The sequence below is a fragment of the Hydra vulgaris genome, chromosome 01 (assembly GCF_038396675.1).
Source record: "Hydra vulgaris chromosome 01, alternate assembly HydraT2T_AEP".
In the NCBI taxonomy this organism is placed as follows: Eukaryota; Metazoa; Cnidaria; class Hydrozoa; order Anthoathecata; family Hydridae; genus Hydra; species Hydra vulgaris.
The window spans coordinates 28,682,656-28,707,087 of record NC_088920.1 but is presented as its reverse complement, the minus strand read 5'-3'; the positions used below and the strand labels follow the sequence as shown (position 1 = coordinate 28,707,087).

Below are 24,432 nucleotides of genomic sequence, written 5' to 3'. Positions count from 1 at the left end.
TTGTCCATCATTTATACCAACTAGTTGTAAACCAAAATTTCATTTCAAACATGCAGCCAACAGCAGTGATTTAATGGTCAACAATAACGAACGGGTTCGCCCAAAGTTTGGCCTAGTGGGTTAGTCTAAATTTTAGCTCATTAAATTGTGCTGTTCTGGTTATTTTAAATTTATTTATAACTTATCCATTCATTTAACTATAAAATTGAAAAAAAATACAGACTTATTTATAATTTTACAAAATTAGGTTTGGTCTCACTCGTATAGTTAAAAACTAGTCATTGAAGTGACACCTTAATAAAACAAACAAATAAAGCAAAAAACAAACAAAAAACAAAAAGTAATAGTATAGATAGTGGTCAAAAAATAATTATAATAAAAAGAAGAACAATAACTATTAAAAAAAGATTAATAACAAAAAAGGAAAAAGTGAATGAGCTGAGATGAGAGATAATGAATGAATGAGATAACACAACGTTTAACGATCAGAAGGGCGATAGAAACTAAAAAAGTAAACAAAAAGATTTATTTAAATATTATGAGACCAAAGAATATGAAATCACTTGAGTAATAGCAACAAAAGTAAAACGCAACAATAAAAATAATTAGCTACAACACCACAAAAACAAAAGAAGAAAAAAAAAAGAAAAAAAAAGTGCAGGAGAATATAAACATTGCGCGTGTACACGTCAATAAACGATGCACAAAATTACACGACAGTATAAACAAAAATAGAATGCACGAAAATAAACGACATTATCAACCATACACAAGAATACACTACAATATAAACAATGCAAAAAACCTAAATTAATAAAATTTAAGAATTGTTTTTTTTTTTTTTTTTAATAACTTATTAAAGTTTTTTATTTTCGAATATATCAAGAACATTTTTTCTTTAACTTTGCTTTTAGTTGTTCTGTTTATTTAATATTTTACTTCAATATATATTTTTTAACATTTTTTCACTTCATTAGATTTTTGTAAATTTTCTATTCTTAAAATTTTTTTTTTTTTTTAATTTTCTTTTTTTTCTATTTTTTAGCTATTAGCCGTTAAAAAAATACTACCTTCATTTGCGATGTCATTGCAAAGTATGATTATCAAATATGAGTTTTATTTTTCAGTATAATTAGACTACCATTTTTTTGATGGTGTTAGTGTCGTCAAGAGTTTCGAGAAAGGGATAAAATTCTGACACTAGCTTTAAACAAATTAGAAACTTGTGTAAGAGTTTGCACGGAAATATTTAGAACCTATAAATAGTAGATTTTTTAAAACTAAAAAAATATGCATCATTTTTTGTAACTTTTTAATTTCAAAGTAAAAACAGTTAAACAGACTTCTATATTTTACACTGTTTTTTTTTACAAAAAAACAAGAAAAAATAATAGTTTTTACAAACAGTCGATTTCGTAGACTTTGGTTCTTGATGTACTGGTTAAAACTCTTCCTTCTAAATAACTTGTTGTGCTGACTTTCATAAATTCTAATCGGTAACTAAAGCCATCCTTTAGATCTGATATTGGGCGTTCGTTATCTTCTTCAGACCATACTTCAGCTACAATTTTAAATTCTTCATCAAATAAGTCATAAAGGTTGCATTTGCGAACTCTTTTATTTGCTGTGAAGCCGGAACCAAATTGAGAATATTTGTCTATCCATTCAATACGACCGTGGATTGAGAACATCGTTGGTGGTGATTTCATCTTAAGGACATCTTTCACACCTAAATAATCTGGAGTAATTTTACATTCACCACCAACATTAATAATATAGTGGCAAGTAGAATTACTTCCGAAATAACGAGCTGGAGTGATTCCACCTCTCACATCGGAAAGACCAGTGAACTCTACAAAACTTGAATGAAATAAACCTTCCTGAAACTTATGAAATGACATGTTTTGTAAATCAATTCTTTTATAAATCAAGTTGCTTCTATCCTTTTTTTTAGTAACCGCGTTGTTGTAATCTTCCTCCATAACTCGAATAAGATTATTTTCATTTTCTTTTGATGAAACAATAATTTCAAAATATTTGTTGTTGTTTTGTGATGTTATTATGTCGCTGACGCTGACAATTGAACCAGAAATCTGAAAATATTAACGAATTTTTTAACATATTTCAAAATTGAATTTAAAATTTTTGAATAATACTTTTAAATGATACTCTTTATTTCATATAAAGTTCACAACTTTATGTGAAATAAAAAAAAATTCTGTAATTATAGTTTTTGCGTGTGTGTGCAATTAATTCTTGTTTTTCTATAAACTTTATATCTTTCTTTATTTCTAAATTTTATGACTATTCATAAAAAATTTATTATGTAAATTGTAAAATACGCTAAACTGTGTATAAAAACTAAAAAGTACCTTATTCATTTTAAATTTCCAGACGGCCAAATGTACTCTATTATTATTTTTTCAGATTTGATTTAAGCAAATATGCCGATCCAGATCACTTTGTATAAAGCGGTTTTGTTTCAAGTCTAAAAAATAATCACAAAAAAACGAAATTTTTTATTGTTAGTCTCAACTAAGCATAATGCCTCTCAAAGTTTCATTTGAAAGTATCTTTTTTATTACTAGATAAGGGTTTAAGAATATATGCAGTATTGTGTTTAAAACAATCAAATATAAATGAAACAAAAAGTAGGAATTAAAATTAAAAAATGAAATTAAATGAAAAGCAAATCTTAAAACAAAATGGAGAAAAACTTTTCAAGATCTTAAACTCAAACGTAACTACTCGTGTAACATTATAATTGAAACTATTTTTAACTCTCCCAACTCAAATAGAACATATTAAATAGAACAACTCTTAAATAGAACATCTCAAATAAAACAAATCTTAAATAGAACATCTCAAATAGAACAACTCAAATAGAACATCTTAAAACTTAAATAGAAAATTATAAATAAACATTAAATTTTCAATACACAATCTCAATGTTGCCAGATCAAAAAAAAGTTTTTCTCTCTTAAGAAGTTTAACATAAACAAACATTTACATTTTCACTAATGTAAATATTACATATTAAAGCAATATTAAGTAATTTACGAAGAAAAAAGCTTGAAATTTTGCATATATTAATTACATACTAAGTTCTCTTAAATTTCAACCTATCCTTTGTTTTGATTTTTTAATCTACTTCAAATTAAAACAGCGTAACAATTATGCCGATTCTCTCTCAGTAAACGTAGTTTCGTTTTTAATCTACATAATCTAGTTAATATAATTTTGCTTTTAATCTAAAATAATTTAAGTAAAGGGGTAGTGATTTTGAAACAACACAATATAAACTAATCACTCAAGAATTTACAATATTTTTTAAATTATTGAATGTTTAAAAAGAAAAAGAAGTTTTTTTGTTGCTGAAAATTTTTAATAAGGAAATAAGTAAAATCATCTCTCTATATTATTGCCCAACTTAATATTTTTAGTTGTACTCAAGTGTACTAAGACGGGAAACCAGGGTTTTTATAGCGAAAACTGTATTTATGCCTTAGTTGATATTTTGTTAAAAGTCAAAAAAAACCAAAAAAAAAACCTGTTTTGGTATTGTTGGAAAGTTTATTTGATGCCCTTCTTGATGAAATTAAAATATATATTTTATAAGCAACCGGCAAGAAAGAATCAAGAAAAGAGACAAGCAAGAAAGAATTGGCGTTAGAATAAAGCCAATACCTATTACTTAACTGCGCACAAAGACAAGGGCTCGTTTTTGCGTAACTTTAATTTTAGAATATCCGTTGAACTTTGAGACGTATAATCACATTTTGACAAAGTCTTAGCATGCAACTTACAAATTAAAAAAACCCAACTTTTACTGTTTTACAATAACAAAACTTTGTTTCGTTATTACAAAAACAAAAGTGATAAAGTTTGTCAAAATATATAATAGTATATTGACTTTTAACTAACGCCAAATAAACGCTTTAAACAAGTTTTGCATAATCTTAAATTAAAAAGTTTTCGGTATGCATAAGTTATAAGCACAACAACCAATCAAATTTAAATGAAACATTCGGCTTTTTTTTTTTTTTTTTAGATAAAAACTGACTCATCGCCTAAGTAAACTTGAGTAGTAGTACCCTTTCGAGCGTGTTTGACACGGAACCTTTGGCAGCCATTACAGCCGAGATAATAGCTAGAAAGAGTTTCAGAACTTTTTGTTATAAGAAAACGTGAACGAAAGTGTATGCAAACATCTAACTTATGTAAACTTCAAATTAAGTAATGTTAAAACATATTAAAGCATATATCAAGTTTTACAAATTTACTTTCACTAGAAAGCTGTATTGCTGCAACATCTATATAATTTTAAATCTATAGCATTTATTTCCGTTTAATAAAGTCTTTTGGTTGTTGATTAATTTAAAAATTTTCGTTAGACAGCGTGTCCGAGTGGTTACCTCGCAAAGTTTTAATGCAAAAAGCCGTGTTTCGAATCCTAATACCGCCGTCTATTTTTTTTTGTTAAATCATTTTTGATTTTCCTGAAATAAAAAAAAAAAAAAACTTTTAAAGTTTTATAGATTTTATATACATAACATATATAAAGATATTATACATTATAACAAAAAAAAAAAGGAAGAGAGTTTTCAAAAATGTATAAAAAATTCTAAAAACATCAAAATTACGGGAGAAATTTGGATGTTTTTATAATTAATAGGAGTAAAACAAACCATTTTATATATCTCTTATAAGCTCAACTTATGCGGAAAAGTGACCCATGTGGTATCTTGGATTACTCCATGAATCATTACTGTTAATGTTACCCCAAACCTAAAATTAAATGCTTAGCATTAAAAACAATATAAAAATACATATAAACTTACATTTTTTTATGGTATTTCTAAATACTTAACATTTAAGATTGTTTGTAGTATTTTTATTTTTTATTTTTTTAGCCCAGTGAAAAAAATAATTTTATCCCACATGGGTTTCATGTGAGTTCCCATGTATCCCACATGAAATTCATATGGAACCCATGTGGTAAAAGTATTTTTTCACTTGGAAAGCGCATATTTTAGATGTTTAAATGTTTAAACGTCCTATATGGTTTGGTAGAAATGAAAAAACAAATAAATAAAAACTAAATAAAATTAAAAAAAGGAGCTTTTAGCTACAAAGTATATTATTTAGATAATTTAAATATTTTATGTATAAAAATGTAAACTAGAATTTTGCTGCTAAAAATTCATTTTTTATGGTAATTCAATGAAATCTGCTGCTTTTTCTTTTTATGTATAATAGGTAACGTTTCCTAAAGAGATACAAAATTAAATTTTAAATTTAAATAAATTACTTTTTGCTTTTATTACGCTATTCAAAATATTTATTATAAAATATTAATTATAAAATATTTATTATAACTTAGAACGTAACATCATTTGTTAGTGTTACTAATCTGAAACAATTAGTAGAACAAAAAGAATTACCTACGGCATTTTCTTAAACGTGTACATACTGAAACACGTTTTTGTGACTCACAAGAAGAAGTTCTTTCAAGTAGTCCGTTCTTCATCTCTCATGGTGTAATGCGGAGTGTAAATTTAAATTTATAAAATATGTTTAGTTCATAGGCCCACAATATTTAAAGTACAATAAAAATACAGAAGCCATTAAAATACTTGCTACAGAACTTATGTTGATCAGTTATATAATGAACAGAAAGCACCTGGAACAGGTGTGTTGCACTCTTGATTTTCAGCAACTGTAATTTCAAGATCCTTGTCTAACTCCAAGGTTTTCAACTCGCCGGTTGATAAAATAACAGCATACCTGGCCCTTCTCTTGCTTTTAAAGACGTTTTTTTTAAATATTGGATCTAATATTTTTGCAAATGTCTCCATAACGTGGATGCAAAGATTCAAACATTGCATCAATGAAATTTCCATTGTCTTTGATGCAATAAATTGACATGTTAACTGCATTTATTATTACGATAATTTCTGATGTGGTCACTTTTGATGAACTTGCTGTAGGTGTGATGTCTTCAAAAGCTTATAGCGCAGAAACGAGAGGAACCAAACTTTACCATTCTTTGATCGACAATTCTGCGTTCTGTCGGGCAGTAATTGGGAAACGTGGCGTTACTATTAGAATCAAATTTTTTTTTAATTAAACAGTTCAGCATTTAAAATGTGCTTTTCAATCCAGTAGGCTTATCTTAAATAATATAGGCAGTCCTTATTGAATAATTTAGCAGTCCTAAAATCTTCTAAGATTTCCTTAAAGGTTTTTATGAATTTATTGAATGCTATATATAATGAATGACATATAATATCCCATAATTAATTTTTATAGAGGTGGCGATAAGTGGAGAAATGCGTTCATTGTTGAGAAAACCGTCTTTGATGATCAACTGAAGTGTATGAGCAAGACAAAGAATGTTAGAAAATTATCTACTCTCATAGCAGTAACATTACTGCCAAGATTGGTAGCCCCCAACCCTCAAGCGACAAGATTACTTGCATTTTGGGACTTGTATAGATAAGATACACAATGCACAAATGTTGATTTGTTTCATATTTTTTGTGAGGAAGTTTGGTTGTTTGGCTCAAAATTAGCTGTGGAGTTTCACATGTCGTTAGTTATACTAACAAGACATTTTTTTGCAAAGAGACAAATTTTATTTATTATCATCTGAAAAATATTGAGAATTTCAATAGCCAGAAAATATTTTCTACCTGGTTTCGTATACCTTGGCTCCAAAAACTGAAGGAACCTTTTGAAACTAGGGGTTTCTACTATACTAACAGCTTAGTTATGAGTGCATATTATTTCAGCGATAAGAAGTGAGAGACCTGGTCTTTGTAAATAATTGGTGTATTGTTGGTTGATAAAATCGTAATTTTATTATATTTTAAGTATTGTCGGAAAAAGATCAAGGTCTAGTTTTTCTGGAACTGAATGCAAAGGAAGATCTATTTGTGTTGGTTTTTGCATTCTCAGACCAAGACATGGGACTTGTAAATACGGCTGAGAATGCAGTAAACTAAGGTTCCTTAGGTAAATTCATAAGACTTTTAAAAGTAGAACTATGGCTGGACCTAGAAGAAGAGCCTGCAGTAGAACTATCCTTATACATTAATGCTGACAACGCTATCTTTACCTTATTTTTTTCCCAACTAACAATCTAAAGATTAATTTCTGTGAACCCAGCAAACATTCTATAGCGAAATTTTAGTAGATCTACTTTTTGAATTTTAGTAGATCTACATTTTGAGCGGTCCACTAAAACAATACTTGCTAGGTATACATGAATTTTGAGCGGCCCACTAGAGTTTTGCACATCAGTTACTTAGTGGACCATAGTGACAGCAGCTATAAGTGACTAGCCAATGACTACCCAGTATATCGCATGTTAAAAAGTTACCACCTGGCCCCTTATAGCAGATGCAACTAATTAACGCCAATTAACGAAAATACAATGAACCGCTCAAAATATCTATATAAGTCCGCAAATCCAATACAAAAATGTTTGCTAAGTGATTTTCCATGTCAGATTTATGAAAAGTTCTTAAATGCGTTCGATGTCGAGTATGGCTGAGAAATTGTGTCACCACCCTTGGATATTTTTACAAACGTTGCATTGCAAATTTTAACATTTTGGGCCGCGACCCATAACGTCAAACTTATAACAGTCAACAAAAAAATAAGTAATCTTAAATTTAAAAATTATATATCTTATACAAAAGAGCTTGTGAAGTGGAACAAAAGGTATGTAAAAACCATATGCTGAAAATGTTTCTTTCCCAAGATATGCCACTTTCAAGAATGTATAAAACTCAGATCCAGAGTTTACAGACGCATAGAAAGACTTAAAAAATGGTTCTTTCATTCCGGTTTGCTACATATCAATGATGCCTTTTGTTAATAGAGTTGTTGATATGAATTTTATAATAAAAGCAATTAATTATCTATTGTATACAACAAATAAAAGTTCGTTCTATGGGAATTCAAGTTGTTTCATTTGCATGTTTTTTCATTTCAAATAATTTATACGCTACTTTTATCAGAAAACGAATTATTTTTCTGTTTTTTAATGAAGCAAGGTTATTAAGCATCTTGATATTTTGGAATAACATAAGTAATACAAAAGATAAAAACTGATATGGAGGATGTTATTAATGTAAACAAAGGAGATCTCAAAATGAATTTGAGATGCATTGTTTGTCAGAAATGGTATTAATAAAAAAAGGACTTGCTGCAACTTTTTTATTTTGTAAAATTTATACATTATTTTAAGTTTACCTCGAAAATCGTTACTAACATAAATGGTACAACGTTAGTCAGATTTGCAACTAATCAGTTGTTATTACATCTTTAGACTTGGTGAACTCCGTGTTGCCTTTTTAAAAGCAATGGGCAAGTATGTAGAAAGTAGTGGACTTGACGCAATCCTTACAGAGGCAGGTATATACAACGTTACGTCAAATTGTTTTACGGAAAACATATGAAAAGATGCATGGACGCGCACATGAATATTTATCTTTCTTTAAACAAACTTTATTTAGAAATCTCATTACAACAACACCCACAACTTATAAATGAAATTCAAATCGAAAAAGATAAACTTGTTATTACTATAACTGATGCCGAGTGAAATTTAAAAGTAATTACTGAAAATTATGTTTTAGGTATCAAAGATTGCAGGGTTTTTACTATTTTTGATGAATTTGATAAAAGTTTATTACAAAAATCACTATTTCTGCGTAATTTTATTTATTACACTATTTCTGCGTAATTCTGCGTAAAAACACTATTTCTCATAATAATCACTATTCCTGCGTAACTACATGATCATGTGTGAAGCTTTGCTACTCTTTGTTAGTTCATTTTGTGAAAAAATTGTGTTTGGCAACAATAATTGAACTTGATTGATAATGATTTACAATCTTGGAATAATTTAAAAGAGAACTTAGCAATCAGTAAAAGTGAAATACCATTCAAAAGCATTTGTTCTGATTACGCATTGAGCAAGAAAACAAAGTGATGAAAGTAACTGGCAGTTTAAAAGGCTTGACTCAAAATCCTCTGGTTTGCAACGCTTTTGTCTTACTGCACCAATACTAAATGCATTGTCTAAAGATTTCTGTAATAAGAAGAATACTGGTCAGTTTTCAAGGAAATGAACCAGTGATTAAAATTATTTCTGAAAAATTATTATCTATAAAGATTTCAAAAGAGTTTTTTAACATGGAAGATTGGCAATAATCTCTACCAGTGTTTCATTAGAGAGCGTTTATTGGATCTAAACCAAATTGGTTACCATTTAAAAAGTGTTCACCGCCAACTTTTAAAACTCAAAGAAAAAAGGTTACTTTTAGTGTTGAGAAGAAACTTGTTCAAATAAAAGAAAAACATTGCTTTCACGATTTCTTGTTTCGACACGGAAACAACCAAAGGCAACTACAATTAGAGCAGCCGTGGCGCAGTGGTTAGAGTTCTGGCTCAGAACCCAGAGGTCCGAGGTTCGACGCCAGCTCTAGCTCAATAAGCGACATTGGTAAGGAAGGAGGCGTGAACTTCTAATTAAATGCTCTTCCGCGGTGCTCCGTGATAAGACCGTAAGGACTTCTGGGAGCACCTAAATAACCTAAAAAAAAAAAAAAAAAAAAAAACTACGACTTTTCTTTTGCGCCAAAACCAATGTTTAGAGATGAGGGACAGCCCCTGACTTCCACAGATAAATACAAAATACTACATAAGATTTTTCATTATCAAAAGAAAAGCATTCAGTAGTACCTAACTACAATACAACAAGCAATACCCAGAGAGTAATCATTATTGACGGAGTGGCGTTGGTAAACAGATTTCACAAAGATGCTGAATTAAAAAGGTAGACCTTTTTAATTCTAAAAGTAACATTATTAAAAAAAGACAAGTTACTTACTAAAATATTTAAACATGAAAGAACTATTTAAGATTTAAACATTAAAGGAAAACTGCTCATTCTAGTTTTTCTTTAGGCCTTTGTCAAACATTTTATTATATCATTTTTAAAAATTGCAAATGGTCACAACGAAGTTAGACTTATATTTGATTGCTATATCAGTCAATCTCTTAAATCCGAAACAAGATTGAAGCAAACATCTGGAAACAAGGTACATAGTTTCCGATTAAGAAGGTATTAGCAATTTGTCATTAAAGCATTTGTTATCTAATATAGAATCTAAGTGCGACAAAACGATATACCTATCAGAATATACTTATGATGCACTAAAAGAATATATTTTTTATTTACGTATGATCTAAAAACAGTTACAAATATCTTCAGTTTTGATATTAAGTTGCTAAGCTATGATCACAAAGTGGTAGACGCTCTTCTCGTGCTCCATGCCATTGATTTTGCTAGATGAATCCGTTTGCAGAATGCTAGATTTTCTCCATAAATACAGACATGTTGCTAATATTTTCCTGTGAATATCTTTTTGCAACATACTTACGAACTGGAAAAGAATCAGAAGAATGCAACATCAGTATCAAGAATTGTTTTGAGGCATATAACAAAATTCTGTATGCATTATCAATGTTAGACGTTACTGAGTCTTTGCCAAATCAGCTTACTATTCAATGTGTGGAGCGTTTTTTAGTCAACACATATATATTAAAAAATATACTCAATAACATATCAACCTTTGCTAAGCTAAGATGGTTTCTCTTCTCAAAGTATCATCAAAATGCTGCGGAGTTACCATCTTTCATAAGCGCTTTAAAATACAAAATATTTAAAATTTATTTTGTATGTTTAGTGTTTAAAAATATCACAAACTTTTAAAAAATCTTCTTTCTCCAGAAGGCTTAAGCTGGTAGATCATTGGTGAATCCTTTTATCAAATATTAACAGATTGTCTTCCTGTTCCTTTCAGTTTACTTGATATAAGTGTTTGTGGATATGCATATTGATTGCAGTACAAAGAGATACTTTTCACTAATAGTGCGTTGTGTTATTTAAATGATTTTTTTATAAAAAGTATAGTTTTATCTTTATCTAATAAGTCGTAAAAATGTTTAAATATTTTTTGTTATAGCGGACGAATTCTTTCAAACCACTTTTTGCCTGAACAGGAAAAAGGGGGATATATATTTGACAAATATATAAAAGTGATGACATCTTTTTTATATACTTTTCAAAAAAGATGTTGCCATGTATCTATGCCAATACAGTCCCAAGCTTTTTAAAAAAAGATATACAATTTTACATTTTAAAGCATTTAAAATGACATTTGTCAATATAAAAAATCAAACGAATTAAACAACTTCAAATTCCATTAAAACAATCCTTCAAGCATACGTTCAATAGATAATTACTTTGAACATAAATTTGCATTAACAAAAACTCTCTAAGTAAAACTCATTTGGATATATAACAAAATTGGAATGAAAAATCTTTTTTTTTTGTCTTTTTGTGCAGCTCTGCAAATTCTGGGTCTGTAATTTATATATTCTGTTAGGTGTTATAAGTTATGTATATGTTATATGTTAAAACTGGTCATTTCGTAGGTGGCGTTTTTATCAACTTACAAAAAGCGTTCGATTCCATTATTCATATCAATTTAATTTCTTAACTTGAACATTATGGAATCCGAGGAGTTGCTTGCAACTGGTTTCAATTTTGACTTTCAAATCGAAAGCAGTTTGTTAGCATTAATGGTTACAAATCAAATAACAAGCATATAGTTTGTGGTGTTCCCCAGGGTTCTGTTCTTGGTCCTTTATTGTTTTTGATTTATATTAATGATCTAAACAACTCTGTCCACTTCTAATCAGTCCATCTGTTCGCTGATGATACTAATATTTTGCATATTAATAAGTCTCATCATTCCTTGTGTAAGAATATAAACTTAGACCTAAAATGTTTAGTTCATTGGCTAAATGCAAACTTAATTTCTTAGAACTCGGAAATAACTGAAATAATATTTTTTTCATCTCCGAGACAAAAAGTTTTTTTACAACAATTATATAACTATAATTAAAGTTAATAATTGACGTTTATATCCAACACACGTTGTCAAATATCTTCGTATTTTCATAAATTCGAACCTCTCATGGAATTTTCATGGAAGACGCACTCCGTAAAAAACTTAATCGAGCTAATGGTATGCTTTCAATAATTCGCCATCATGTTGATAAAACTACCCTTAAGAATCTGTATTTTGCAATTTTTCAATCTCATCTACTGTTGTCAAGTTTGGGGAAAAATTGGCAACTGTAATATTAATAAATTTTTATCAGTTCAGCGCCAATCAATCCGAAAAATTAATTTTCAACTACATAATACAGAAACTTCAAAATTCTTCAATAAACTTAAAATTCCTACCTAGCCAGCACTTGTTAAAGTTGCTAATCTTCTTCTTGTTTTTGACTCCCGTAATAAAAATTTACCTTCCTCTATTACAACATTCTTCACTGAAACTCGATTAATACATTCACATTTAATTAGAAACACCAACAATGGAAAACTAATCGTACCTCACTATAAAACTTGGAGGTATGGTAAGTATTCAATTACACATCAGTGCATCAGTGAAGGGAATTGAAGTCTTGTGTGCATTGTGAATGAGTTTGAAAAGTTAAAATTTCAAAATAGTTTATCTTCATTTCTTTATTTGAAACAAAATAAATTTTAAACAAGATCTGAAAAAAAATTTATTTTAACTTTTTCATCATTATTAACTCCTTTACTTTTCTCTTTTTTTTTCTTACTATTTTTATAAAAACTTTATTGTTTTTGTCATTAATATTTATTACTTTCATTACTGCTGTTTTTATTATTACTACTATTATTACAACTATTATAAATACTATTATTTTTGCCGTTACTTTTGCTCTATTAATGAATAAAGTTATTATTGTTATTATGATTACTTTTTAAATTAATATTATTAATAAAATTAACTGGTGTCACTCCTTTGATCAGGATTCTGCATGAGTGACTCCTTCCTCAATCAATTATTTATATTTATTCCTAATATTTATATTTATTCCTTATATTTTGATTTTATTATTTATAATATTATATAGATATTCTTATTCTTATTATTTTCATTACTATTGTTATTGTTGTTATTTATATTATTATTATTACAAGAGAAATTAAAGTTGGTAATAATATTTATAAAATTTACTTTTGTTTTCGTTTCTTTATCTGAATTATGTTTCAAGTTTTATGATTATGGTTTTCACTTTTATATTCTACAATGGTGTAAAACATTCCTTAGTAATATAAAATAAAGAGTTGTTCTGGGTGAGTTTGTTTCAAGTTTGGAGGAAACTACAAGTGAAATACCTCAGGGTTCAGTTCTTGGCCCACTATTATTTTTAATTTATATAAATGATTTATAAAAATTTAAAAATATAAAATTAATATACTAAATAAATTAGAATTATTTGCTGATGATACTAAATTATGTCAGCAATGAATGTAATAACAATGCTCTTCAAGATAACATAAAAAAGTTGTCTGACTGAAAAAAAAAAAAAAGACTGGTCAAATAAGTAGTTGATTAATTTTAATGGAGACATAAATAACATATTTATATAATAACATAAATAACATATTTATATAATAACATAAATAACATATTTATATAATAACATAAATAACATATTTATATAATAACATAAATAACATATTTATATAATAACATAAATAACATATTTATATAATAACATAAATAACATACTTATATAAGTGCAAAGTTATGCATATTGGTAAATTAAATCCTCAATCCTTCGGCAAATTATTCCATCGGAATTATAATAAAAAACTGAAGGAAATGGCAATGAATTGTATTAATAGAATGTCACGAAGAGTTGCCGCATTAGTTGAAGCTAGAGGTGAACTGACAAAATACAAACATTTTTGTACTGTTTTTTAATTTATAAAGAAGATAAAAAATAAAATATCATAAGAAAATATATCATATATTTTATGTTTATTAACTTGTTTCTATTGGTTACAACCCTCTTTGAGAGTTGAGAGAGTGTTGTAACCAATATAAGAAGTAGCTTCCTCAACTAAAGTGGCCCACTCGGCCTTTGGAAGATGAGTTCGGTAAAAAAAAAAAAAAACATGTTGAAAATAAATTTGTCATACAGAGTCAATACTCAAAAATTCTTTTTTAGGCACAAAGTCTATTCATCACTTATTAAAACCAAAAAAAGAATTTTTGAGATTTAATAAGTGATGAATATTTATATTGGTTACAACACTCTCTCAACTCTGAAAGATGGTTGTAACCAATAGAAACAGGTTAATAAACATAAAATATATAATATATTTTATAATTCCTCTTTATAAATTAAAAAAATATTTATACTTTTCAAATTTAACTGAAAATTAAATGAAATTTTGAAACAGTTACCGAATTTAATTGAATTTACTTAAAGCCAAAGTCAACTACGCCTTTAAGCAAATTTCGTTATCCGAATTTAAACAAATATTCGCCGGTCAATTGTAAGTATTAATATAACATTTAGGTTAGATTTATAATTATAAGATAAGAATTTTACATAAGTAAAACATTTATAAATTTTTTTAAAAAAATGTAATGATATAATCAGATTTAGGAACAATTCTATTAGCATCCACTAAAGAATGTTCTCAAGTTGACACCATCATCATTGTCTCACAATGTCAATAACATCAGTTATTTAGTTTTTAACTCTTCAATAATTTAGTTTTAATTTACTTATTATAAATGCTTCATTTGATAAAAATATAAAGAATGTTTATTTTAGTTTACAAACATATACAGTTTATGTCAGTTATTTATATTTGCAAAATAAAATGAATTTAGTAACTTTTTTTTTTAACTGTTGAGAGCACAAGAGAAAACAATTGTTATTCTTGTTTCCAGTTATTTATTTTAGTATTTTACTATTTGAAAAAATATTTATTCTTTAATCAGTACCATTTGAATATAAAACCTTTCTTCTTTAATATTTTTTAACGCAGTCTAATAATAGTAATGTCTAATAAAAATAAATAAACTGTCAATGTATTATTTTATTTTAGATTTATGTTTATTTAGATTGTTTTAATAAACAATAAAGAAAAGAAAACAATAAATTAAAAAATCTCAACATCGTGACGTGGAAAGCGTTTTAAGAATTTGTACTATAAATATTATGATTAGTAAAAGGTACCAATTGTCATAAATAAAAGACGGAGGTTTACTTGATTCACGGGATTATCGTTTTAATCACTCATAAATCAAGTATACCTCCCCCTATATATATATATATATATATATATATATATATATATATATATATATATATATATATATATATATATATATATATATATATATATATATATATATATATATATATATATATATACATATATATATATATATATATATATATATATATATATATATATATACATATATATATATATATATATATATATATATATATATATACATATATATATATATATATATATATATATATATATATATATATATATATATATATACATATATATATATATATATATATATATATATATATATATATATATATATATATATATATATATATATATATGTATATATATATATATATATATATATATATAAGCTCCATGTGTGATGTCTTTTTTGTATATATATATATATATATATATATATATATATATATATATATATATATATATATATATATATATATATATATATATATAATTAAAATTCAATAAATACTGCTGCGTATAAACTTTTTTGGAAAAAATATATTTGCTTTGTTTTTATTTCAATATATATTATTCATCTTGTCATCTTGTCCTGTTATCGTTGTTTATACTTTACAACCAATATTCATAAATAATCAACCAAAATAAAATAACTAGAGTAATAAAGTATTTATAATATATTTATACTTTACAAAAATAATTATAAAATGTTGAATGATATATATTGAAATAAAAACAAATATATTTTTAAAAAAAAAGTTTTTACGCAGCCGTATTTATTGAATTTTAATTATTATATATATATATATATATATATATATATATATATATATATATATATATATATATATATACAAAAAAGACATCACACATGGAGCTTTCAAAATACATCTAATAGATAGCTTCACGTTGGCTTTTAAAACAAGCATCGAGTATAGAAACGGTCATATACTTTTGTATTTGTTAAAAAATGTAGAGTTATATACCAAAACTGTTGACGTTGTCAATGAGTATTTTGGCTTCAACATAATAACATATAATATCAAGAACCTAATGAATATAGCTAAAAAATGGAATCCAACAATGAAATAAATTGCAAACAATTTATTGCCTTTTGTAATGATCTATTTGCTTCCCGTTTATCAGTGTTGACACTGGCACAGGAACTTCAACCTATTATCCAACTTTATCGTCTATAAGCAATATTTCAGACTTACAAAGTAAATCTACATTAAGAGAAAAACTTACACTGGACAAAAGAGTATTAAAAAAAAGGTTATCAGATTTGCCTTCAATTTTGCTACTTCTTCTAGGAAATACCAGAATAAGACAGCTTTAGTGCGTGCTAAATTATGAGCATGCTATATATATTAAAAGTTTTAAGATAAATTTGTTTAAAAAAAATGTCGTAGTGTTTCATTTCAAATATATCAAACACAATGTCAGACAGAGTAACAGTAAATCATCTTACCGTAACCAAAGTTTGTGAAACCGGGGGAAAAATATGAATGAGCTTTGAATTGCCAATGAATGTCGTTCAGCATTAAAGTCTCCAGAAGCTGAAACTTGTGAATTATTTGGAAATCATGGCAGTTAGAATTCTTTTAGCATAGCAACAAAATGAGGTTCAATGATGTCAAAGGTGGTTCTCAAGGGTTCGAAAAAAAGGATTTTTAGAAAACTTCTTACTCAACCTTAGATGATAAAGTTTTATATCTCAGCTGAGGATGCAAGCTTTGATCATGTCACTGGTATTCAAGTAATAAAGGATATTTTACCAGTAATAAACGATTGTGAATCAAATCCAGCTGTACTGTTTTGTAGAACAAGATATTTTTTGAGGGAACCGCTTCTACCAAATATTTTAGAACCAATTGCAACTTTATGTGCCATTGATGACCAGATAACCAAGATGATTTCTGCTTGTCTCAAGACAGTGCAGAATGTCTTAATTCGACAATATGAAAGGTACTTTTCTCTTTCTTTTACAACGACACTCAAGGAGGAGACAGCTAGTTCAAGGCTTTACAACATCCCTTTATGTAACAATTTGTTATATATTTTATAAATTAAGATCAAAAAAGAATAGGACCATAGATTATCTAGAAAGTCTTAACCTAATGCTCAGAGAAAATGTAGTTAAGTGATTATCAAGTTATCAATGCAGCTCGTAAAAAAAGAATAAAAAAATCGACCAAATCATTGCCGCACAGACTTGCAAAAGGCAAAAATGGATGAAAAAAAAAAAAGGAAGTTGGAGCAAAATTTATGATAAGAAGGACTTATATAAACGCTTGCTGACTTAAATGACGTAATATCAAAAAGAGTTCTTGGTAGAGACCTCTGCCATGAATGGTTTGATACAGATAATAGCAAGTCTGTCATGTATGACGCGCAATTAGAAAAAGCAAATAAAAAAAAAGAAGACAGAACTTTTACTATTTCTTACTGGAAAACTGAATAAAGCGATTCAGAAATTGTTGACATTTCATAAAAATGTTTTAACTTGTCGCTGATGCTATATCAGGAGAGTTATTATTTTCATAAGTTGACTATATAGATTTATATGATGAACTGTATTAGTTATGATATATTATTTGCATATATATATATATATATATATATATATATATATATATATATATATATATATATATATATATAAATATATATATATATATATATATATATATATATATATATATATATATATATATATATATATATATATATATATATATATATATATATATATATATATATATATATATATATATATATATATATATATATATATATAATGCACTGCAGGTGGTTTATATTGCAAATTAGGTCTAAAAATTTCCTTAAACATTTCTTCACCATCTCTCTTTTATGTTTTAAAACAACTCCGGTGTCCAGTGCATCAATTATTTGTGGAAGTTCAACACTAAACGTCAGCAAAGCATTATGTCTTTCAACCCATCGTGTTTCGCAGAGTAAAAGCAGTTGTGAATTCAGGATTTTTTTCAATAAAAACATTTAGTTTTGCAGAAGCATTAAAAAAAGCAACAACTTCGCTAATAACTCCAAACAGTTTCTTATTGCTTGTACGTTCGAACTCGTTTTCTTATTGCTTGTACGTTCGAACTTTTTGATAAAGTTAAATTTAAAGTAACTTGTTGAATTTCAACTACTGCATCTTTTTGCAATGACAACATAACACTACAACCATCTGTGCCCACACCAACACATTTTTTTAAAAAAAGGTGTAACTTTTTTCCAACATGTTTATAACCAATTGACCAAACACTTTGCCGTCAAAAATAGGTACATTGTAAATAAATGCATTACTTTTAGTTTATTGATTTTGATCACACAATTCAACAAATCCAACAAAATCTTCTCGAACTGATCTATCAGGCATCAAATAGTGTAATATTATTGTCATTTGTGACTGATGTTATGCATCAGTTCTTTCGTCAAACATAATAGCATATTAGTTTGATTTTCTAACACGACTTACAAATGGTTCACATATTTCTTCTCCACAGCATTCAACTAAAACATTTTTGTAGTTTTGTATATGTATACTGCAGATGCTCTAGCTGTTTTCAAATGATTTTCCTAATTTAAACCGCCATAGTTTGCTCTAAATTTTAACAACTCTCGAAAGTTACCTTCATTTGTCATCACATCAGAATCGTCTATGTCTGTGTCTAATAAGCCGCCATCATCTCTGTGGCCTCTAAAGGGAATGTTTTGCCTTCCTAAAAATATAATTGTTTCAACAATAGGTGACAATCGTTGACGATTTTCTAAAACCTGTTAAAGTCGTTAAGTGTTTACTCTGTTTACGATATCCATTGAAGGTTTATTATAGTTTTTTAAAAAACACCTTCCTACTTCAACAGTTTCCTTGTGATATGTTGCTCTTTCTTGACTTGTTTGATCTCCGCCCTTGCCAAACAGTTCAGCAAACACCTGTAATGGTCGCGGTTTTGAGTTCATTCGTTATTATAGTATCCTTAATTATAGCAGTAAAACTAGTTGAAGGTATTTCACCAAAATTTTCTTTCTTCGATGCTATAAAAAATGAATCTAAACTACTATGCAACCGAAAAGGATTAGTTCTCTTGATTGCGTCTCGAAAAAATGATAACTATGACAACAATGTATATATTCTTTTTTTTATTTTATTGTAAACTGAGATTAAACTAATATTACAAAATTTTTCAAAACTTCTGATTTTAAAAGTAATTTTTTTTTCAGTTTAGTTAAAGTGTCGTTTAAGTCAATAATATTTATCAAAAACTGTCCTTAATCATTCAATATACCGTAAAACGGGGTGAATAGAAACAATTTTCAACTTTGGTTTAAAATTTTCCATATTTGTAGTTGTTTTAGGTACACCATTTTTTCCCCAAATACAGGTCTCTGTTAGACCTATTTTTTTATGGTATTTCCATTTTTTTATCTTATTTCATTTTAATGAAAACAAATAAAAACTTGGTGTTTCTATTCACCCCGCAGATGGGGGTGAATAGAAACAGTACTTCAATTTCATGTGTTTTTCATGTCCTTTTTTGCCTTATCTTAGGAGTCTGATCATGACGCAGAAGGAGCTCTTGGAAACTCCTGTCAACAGCTTCAGTGTTCTTTTGAATATTTTCTGGATTCTGATTTTCCTCATCATCAATCATTTTTGGAAGCATAGACAGCACTTTGTTCCTGTTTAGAGGCGCTATACCGCACTTCTTAAAACCGCTGATCACATTTTCTTCCTTCAATGAATCACACAACTTTTTCAATAACGCGGGAAATTTGTCCTTAGGAACAGTTGCTTCTGCTCTTCCCGGGCCCTTTTTCTACTCTTTGAGAATCTGCCGCCATGTTGATTTCAATGGGCGAAAAAAGGCTACGTCTCGAGGTTGTGTGAGATGGGTGGAGTTAGCTGGGAGAAAAATAAAACTGATATCATTGTCTTTACACAACTTCACAGATTCCATTGAAAAGTGGGAAGACAAATTGTCCCCAATCAGAATTTTTCGACCCGTTTTGTTTTTCAGGTACGGAAGAGCAATTGTCAGTACCCAATCTTCAAAGCAAAAGGAATCGAACCAGTCAGACTTTGTTCGATTGTACCTGGCGTTTTTTGGCCCACCTTCTGTCCAGCTTTGGTACAAGTGCATAGCCTTATACACAACGTAAGGTGGTAAAATAGTGCCATCAGCAGCGGCTGCAAACATCACAGACGTAGATGACTTTGATGAGTTTATGACTCTTTCTGGATATTTTGTCCCTCTACGTACAATGACCTTTCGCTTACCAGGGTCATCACTTAGATTCGTCTCATCGTAGTTTACGATATTAGATAAAGGCACATCCTTTAATTCATTTGTCAGTTCATCAAAATAATTGTTAATTGTTTCTGGTGTTACACCAGCCCTCGAGCGTTTAATATTCTGACACATTCTCACGGCAAGTTGTTCCTTATGACGTTTTATAAATGATTCCACAAAGTCACGGCCGGGGAGCTTATCTTTAAACCTCTTAACTTCTTTCCCTCTCCGGTCTAAAAAGTCTTTTACAAGGAGTCGTAGAGTTGTAGTGTCAATGGGATAACCCCATTCGCCACATATCTTAAGCCTATCAACAAACAGCTGTTCTTCTTCAAGAGATAATGCTGTCTGACCACCATGATTTGATCAAATTTGGACCTCTTTTCAAGTGTCGATAAAGAACACTATAATGCAAACCATGTTTTTCAGCAGACTTTCGAAGGCTTAATTCATTCTGTATATCAGAAATTGCTTTTTCGATTGTTTTTGGATCGTGCTTTTTGTAGCCACCTCCAACCACGTGTTTGTACTTCCTTGGCATTTTACAGGGTTTTGAAATAAAACAGCTGTGTCAGTTAAGTATATAAGTATATAACACATAATATGTATTTTATATTGTATAAGTGTGATTTAGTATTAAATTTTTTTTGTGGGGTGAATAGAAACACTAAAAAGTATGTGTTTCTATTCACCCCACGAATTCTAAAAATCTAACGTAATCAATATGAATAATTTCTGAAATAATATTGTGAAAGTTAAAGCTTAAAGTAAGCCTTAATCTTTTATATGGATAGTTAATCTATGTTTTGAACAACTATTTACTTCTATGAACAGTACACATTCTGACTTACCTGGAAAGTTCAAAGTAGATGAAAAAACAGCATGAATCACGTGCAACATTCAAGAAGGCAAACAAATAGGAACCAGTGCTGCCACCCAAACAAACCATTATTTCCCTTTTAGCCTAAAGTGTACCAACTTAAAAAAAAAATAGTTGCCACTATTTGACCATAGTTATGTAGGAAATAAATTACTATATATATATAAATGAAGTTTTGTTTCTATTCACCCCACTCTTTCTATTCACCCCATTTTACGGTACTCAAACTAATTGCTGTTAAGTGCTGAATAAAATTTGAAAAAAAAACTGATTTTTATTAAAGTAACTATTACATTAGTTTAACAGGTTTGTATAAGGTAAATTATTTTTTAAAAATTATAAAAAACAATAAGAATAACTAAGATAATTGTAGAGATAATTATTTAAAAAAATTTTAGAAAACAAGTCAGAAACAAGCTGAAAAACATTAAAAAAAAAATAGTCTGTTACCAAACCAAAAACCATAATGAATGTTTCTACATTTCGGCCATCCCTAACGTTCAGTTTATTATGTCACTTAGAATATAATTGAAGCAATAATAATATTCAATTAATAATAAAATGTTAAACTACGTCATAAATTAAAAACTAAATAAAAAGTAAAATATTTAAAGAAAATGTATTGTAATGTTTTATTTGTAAAAATAAAAATTATGGTAAGTTATTAAATGAAAAGAATTTAGAATTTAGAAATTCCAATAAATTCCTTTTCGCTTTTAAACTTTCAACGTACTAATTAATAGTAATTAAATTATTCAATTCAACTAAGGCATAGAACAAACTCGTAAAAAAAAAGCCATAATCTTAAACAAATCCGATTGGTTGTTAGTGGCAAACCGAACAGCTTTTTATTTATTGGTATTTAATTTACGCAAACAAAAAAATAAATAATTCGTAAATAATGGCAAAGTATTATGAACAAGCGTCTGTCATAAAAGTTTAGCAGGAGATATAATTATTATATCAATATAATTATAAAGATATCTTGAAGTGTTTATTTGACATAATTTATAGTGATGTAACGAATGTTCAGCGACTTAATAAAAAAGGCAATCGTTTAATCGTCTTTCCCATTAAAGTTAAACCACGCTTTAAGTTCAGGTTGTCGTGAAAATAACATTTTTAATAAGTTTAGATTTTTTTATACTAATTCAATCTATAGCATTTTCTGAAATTACCTCAGAAGTGCAAGATATATCTAAGCTGGTTGTTTTTGAACTCTTCTGAATGGTTTGAATAGTATGAAACTTTTATGCCTAACTGTAGTTAAAATATTTGGTGTAACAGTCAACAAATAATGCATGCTGTGATACAACCTATTTATAAATGCCCACAGAGTAGTTGACTTATGCACTACAACGACGCAGGTCGGAGCCCACAATATAATTAAGTGTTGCCGAATATTCATGCCATCTCTAATAATTTATAAACCTAATTACAATTTAATACATTTGTGTTAATATATTTTAAAAAAAATATGCTACTTTTAAAAGCAGTTGGAATGAATTATGTAATATATATTTCATTTTACGCTGTGCTAACAACAAAAAGTATTTATCTTAATACATTACTGAAGCCATAATAGCTATTCGCATCGACTAAGTGTTCAAACGTATAATTGTTTTTATAACAACAAGTTAAATGCAACTTATGTTACCTTTAAATTATTGTAATAAAAATAAAAGAAACCAAATGCCAATTAAAGTTTACTACTGATATAAAAACGAAACGAGTTTGAAAATGAGAGTAATTTGTTTATAAAGTTTACCGCCTCTGTTTTTTAATTGTTTACGCATTCTGAATGAAATAAATTATTTTTTCAATATGGCCGAATAAGTCCTGAGTATTTCAAAAAATAATACTAAATACCGCAAACAGTATTTTGAATGGGGCTAAAATTTATGATTACTTATGCAAAAACGGCTTTGGTAGAAAAATTAACGCTACCGTAGTTTATCTAAATCTAACGTGACATTATTTTTAAACATACTCATTTAGATGTGGTATTGAAAATAATAGCTTCAACTTTCATTAAAAAAATGGTTTTTCATGGATAATCTTCCCAAATAATGTTTGAATATAATTGTCAAGTTACATTTATTGATAAGTCTATAAATCAAATTTATAGACTTATCTATAGCCAAGCCCCAAGGTACTTTATGTTTAAAATTACATCTTTTCTAAATAAAACTACGCTTGACGATTAGTTATAGTCGCATTACTTTTACCAGATTATAATAGTGGTTAAAATAATCTTTCCATACATACCAAATATGCCATACTTTCTGATGAAAAAACTTACATATATTGTAATTAGAAAAACTTATATTTTTGTTCGGAAAAACGTGTACCACGCATACATACATACATACATACATACATACATACATACATACATACATACATACATACATACATACATACATACATACATACATACATACATACATACATACATACATACATACATACATACATACATACATACATACATACATACATACATACATACATACATACATACATACATACATACATACATACATACATACATACATACATACATACATACATACATACATACATACATACATACATACATACATACATACATACATACATACATACATACATACATACATACATACATACATACATACATACATACATACATACATACATACATACATACATACATACATACATACATACATACATACATACATACATACATACATACATATATGGTCAAGTGTATAAAGCACAAAGTTTAAGTGCATTCATATACTTGTTTAGTTATATCACTGCATAAAAATAAAGAAAATAAATTATTTAATGTTCAAAAATACAAAAATATATCATCAATAAACAAAATGATTTTCTTAAGCTTTTTTTTGAATGAGAGACAACTTCATTCCAAAGAAAAATCAAAATGTTTTAAAACTATTTTTTTCCGAAGAGAAGATCCACGAAATGAAATGCTTGATTTTCCAAAATTAGTTTGAAAAAATGGT

At 27.7% G+C, this 24,432-nt stretch overlaps 2 protein-coding genes across 2 annotated transcripts; both read right to left on the bottom strand.

Moving 5' to 3' along the window:
- Positions 1 to 1,333: 1,333 nt before the first annotated feature.
- Positions 1,334 to 3,176, bottom strand: LOC136075265 (uncharacterized). Its single transcript, XM_065787846.1, has 3 exons — positions 3,102 to 3,176; positions 2,373 to 2,488; positions 1,334 to 2,093 (listed from the first exon to the last, which is right to left on the bottom strand). The coding sequence occupies exons 2-3, from the start codon at positions 2,379 to 2,381 to the stop codon at positions 1,398 to 1,400; spliced, it is 705 nt and encodes a 234-aa protein (XP_065643918.1). The 5' UTR covers positions 2,382 to 2,488; positions 3,102 to 3,176; the 3' UTR covers positions 1,334 to 1,397.
- Positions 3,177 to 20,064: 16,888 nt separating this feature from the next.
- On the bottom strand, positions 20,065 to 21,079 carry LOC136074311 (uncharacterized). The gene is made up of 2 exons (XM_065786617.1): positions 20,942 to 21,079; positions 20,065 to 20,886 (listed from the first exon to the last, which is right to left on the bottom strand). Exons 1-2 carry the CDS (start codon positions 21,077 to 21,079, stop codon positions 20,065 to 20,067), a joined length of 960 nt encoding a protein of 319 aa, XP_065642689.1.
- Positions 21,080 to 24,432: the final 3,353 nt, after the last annotated feature.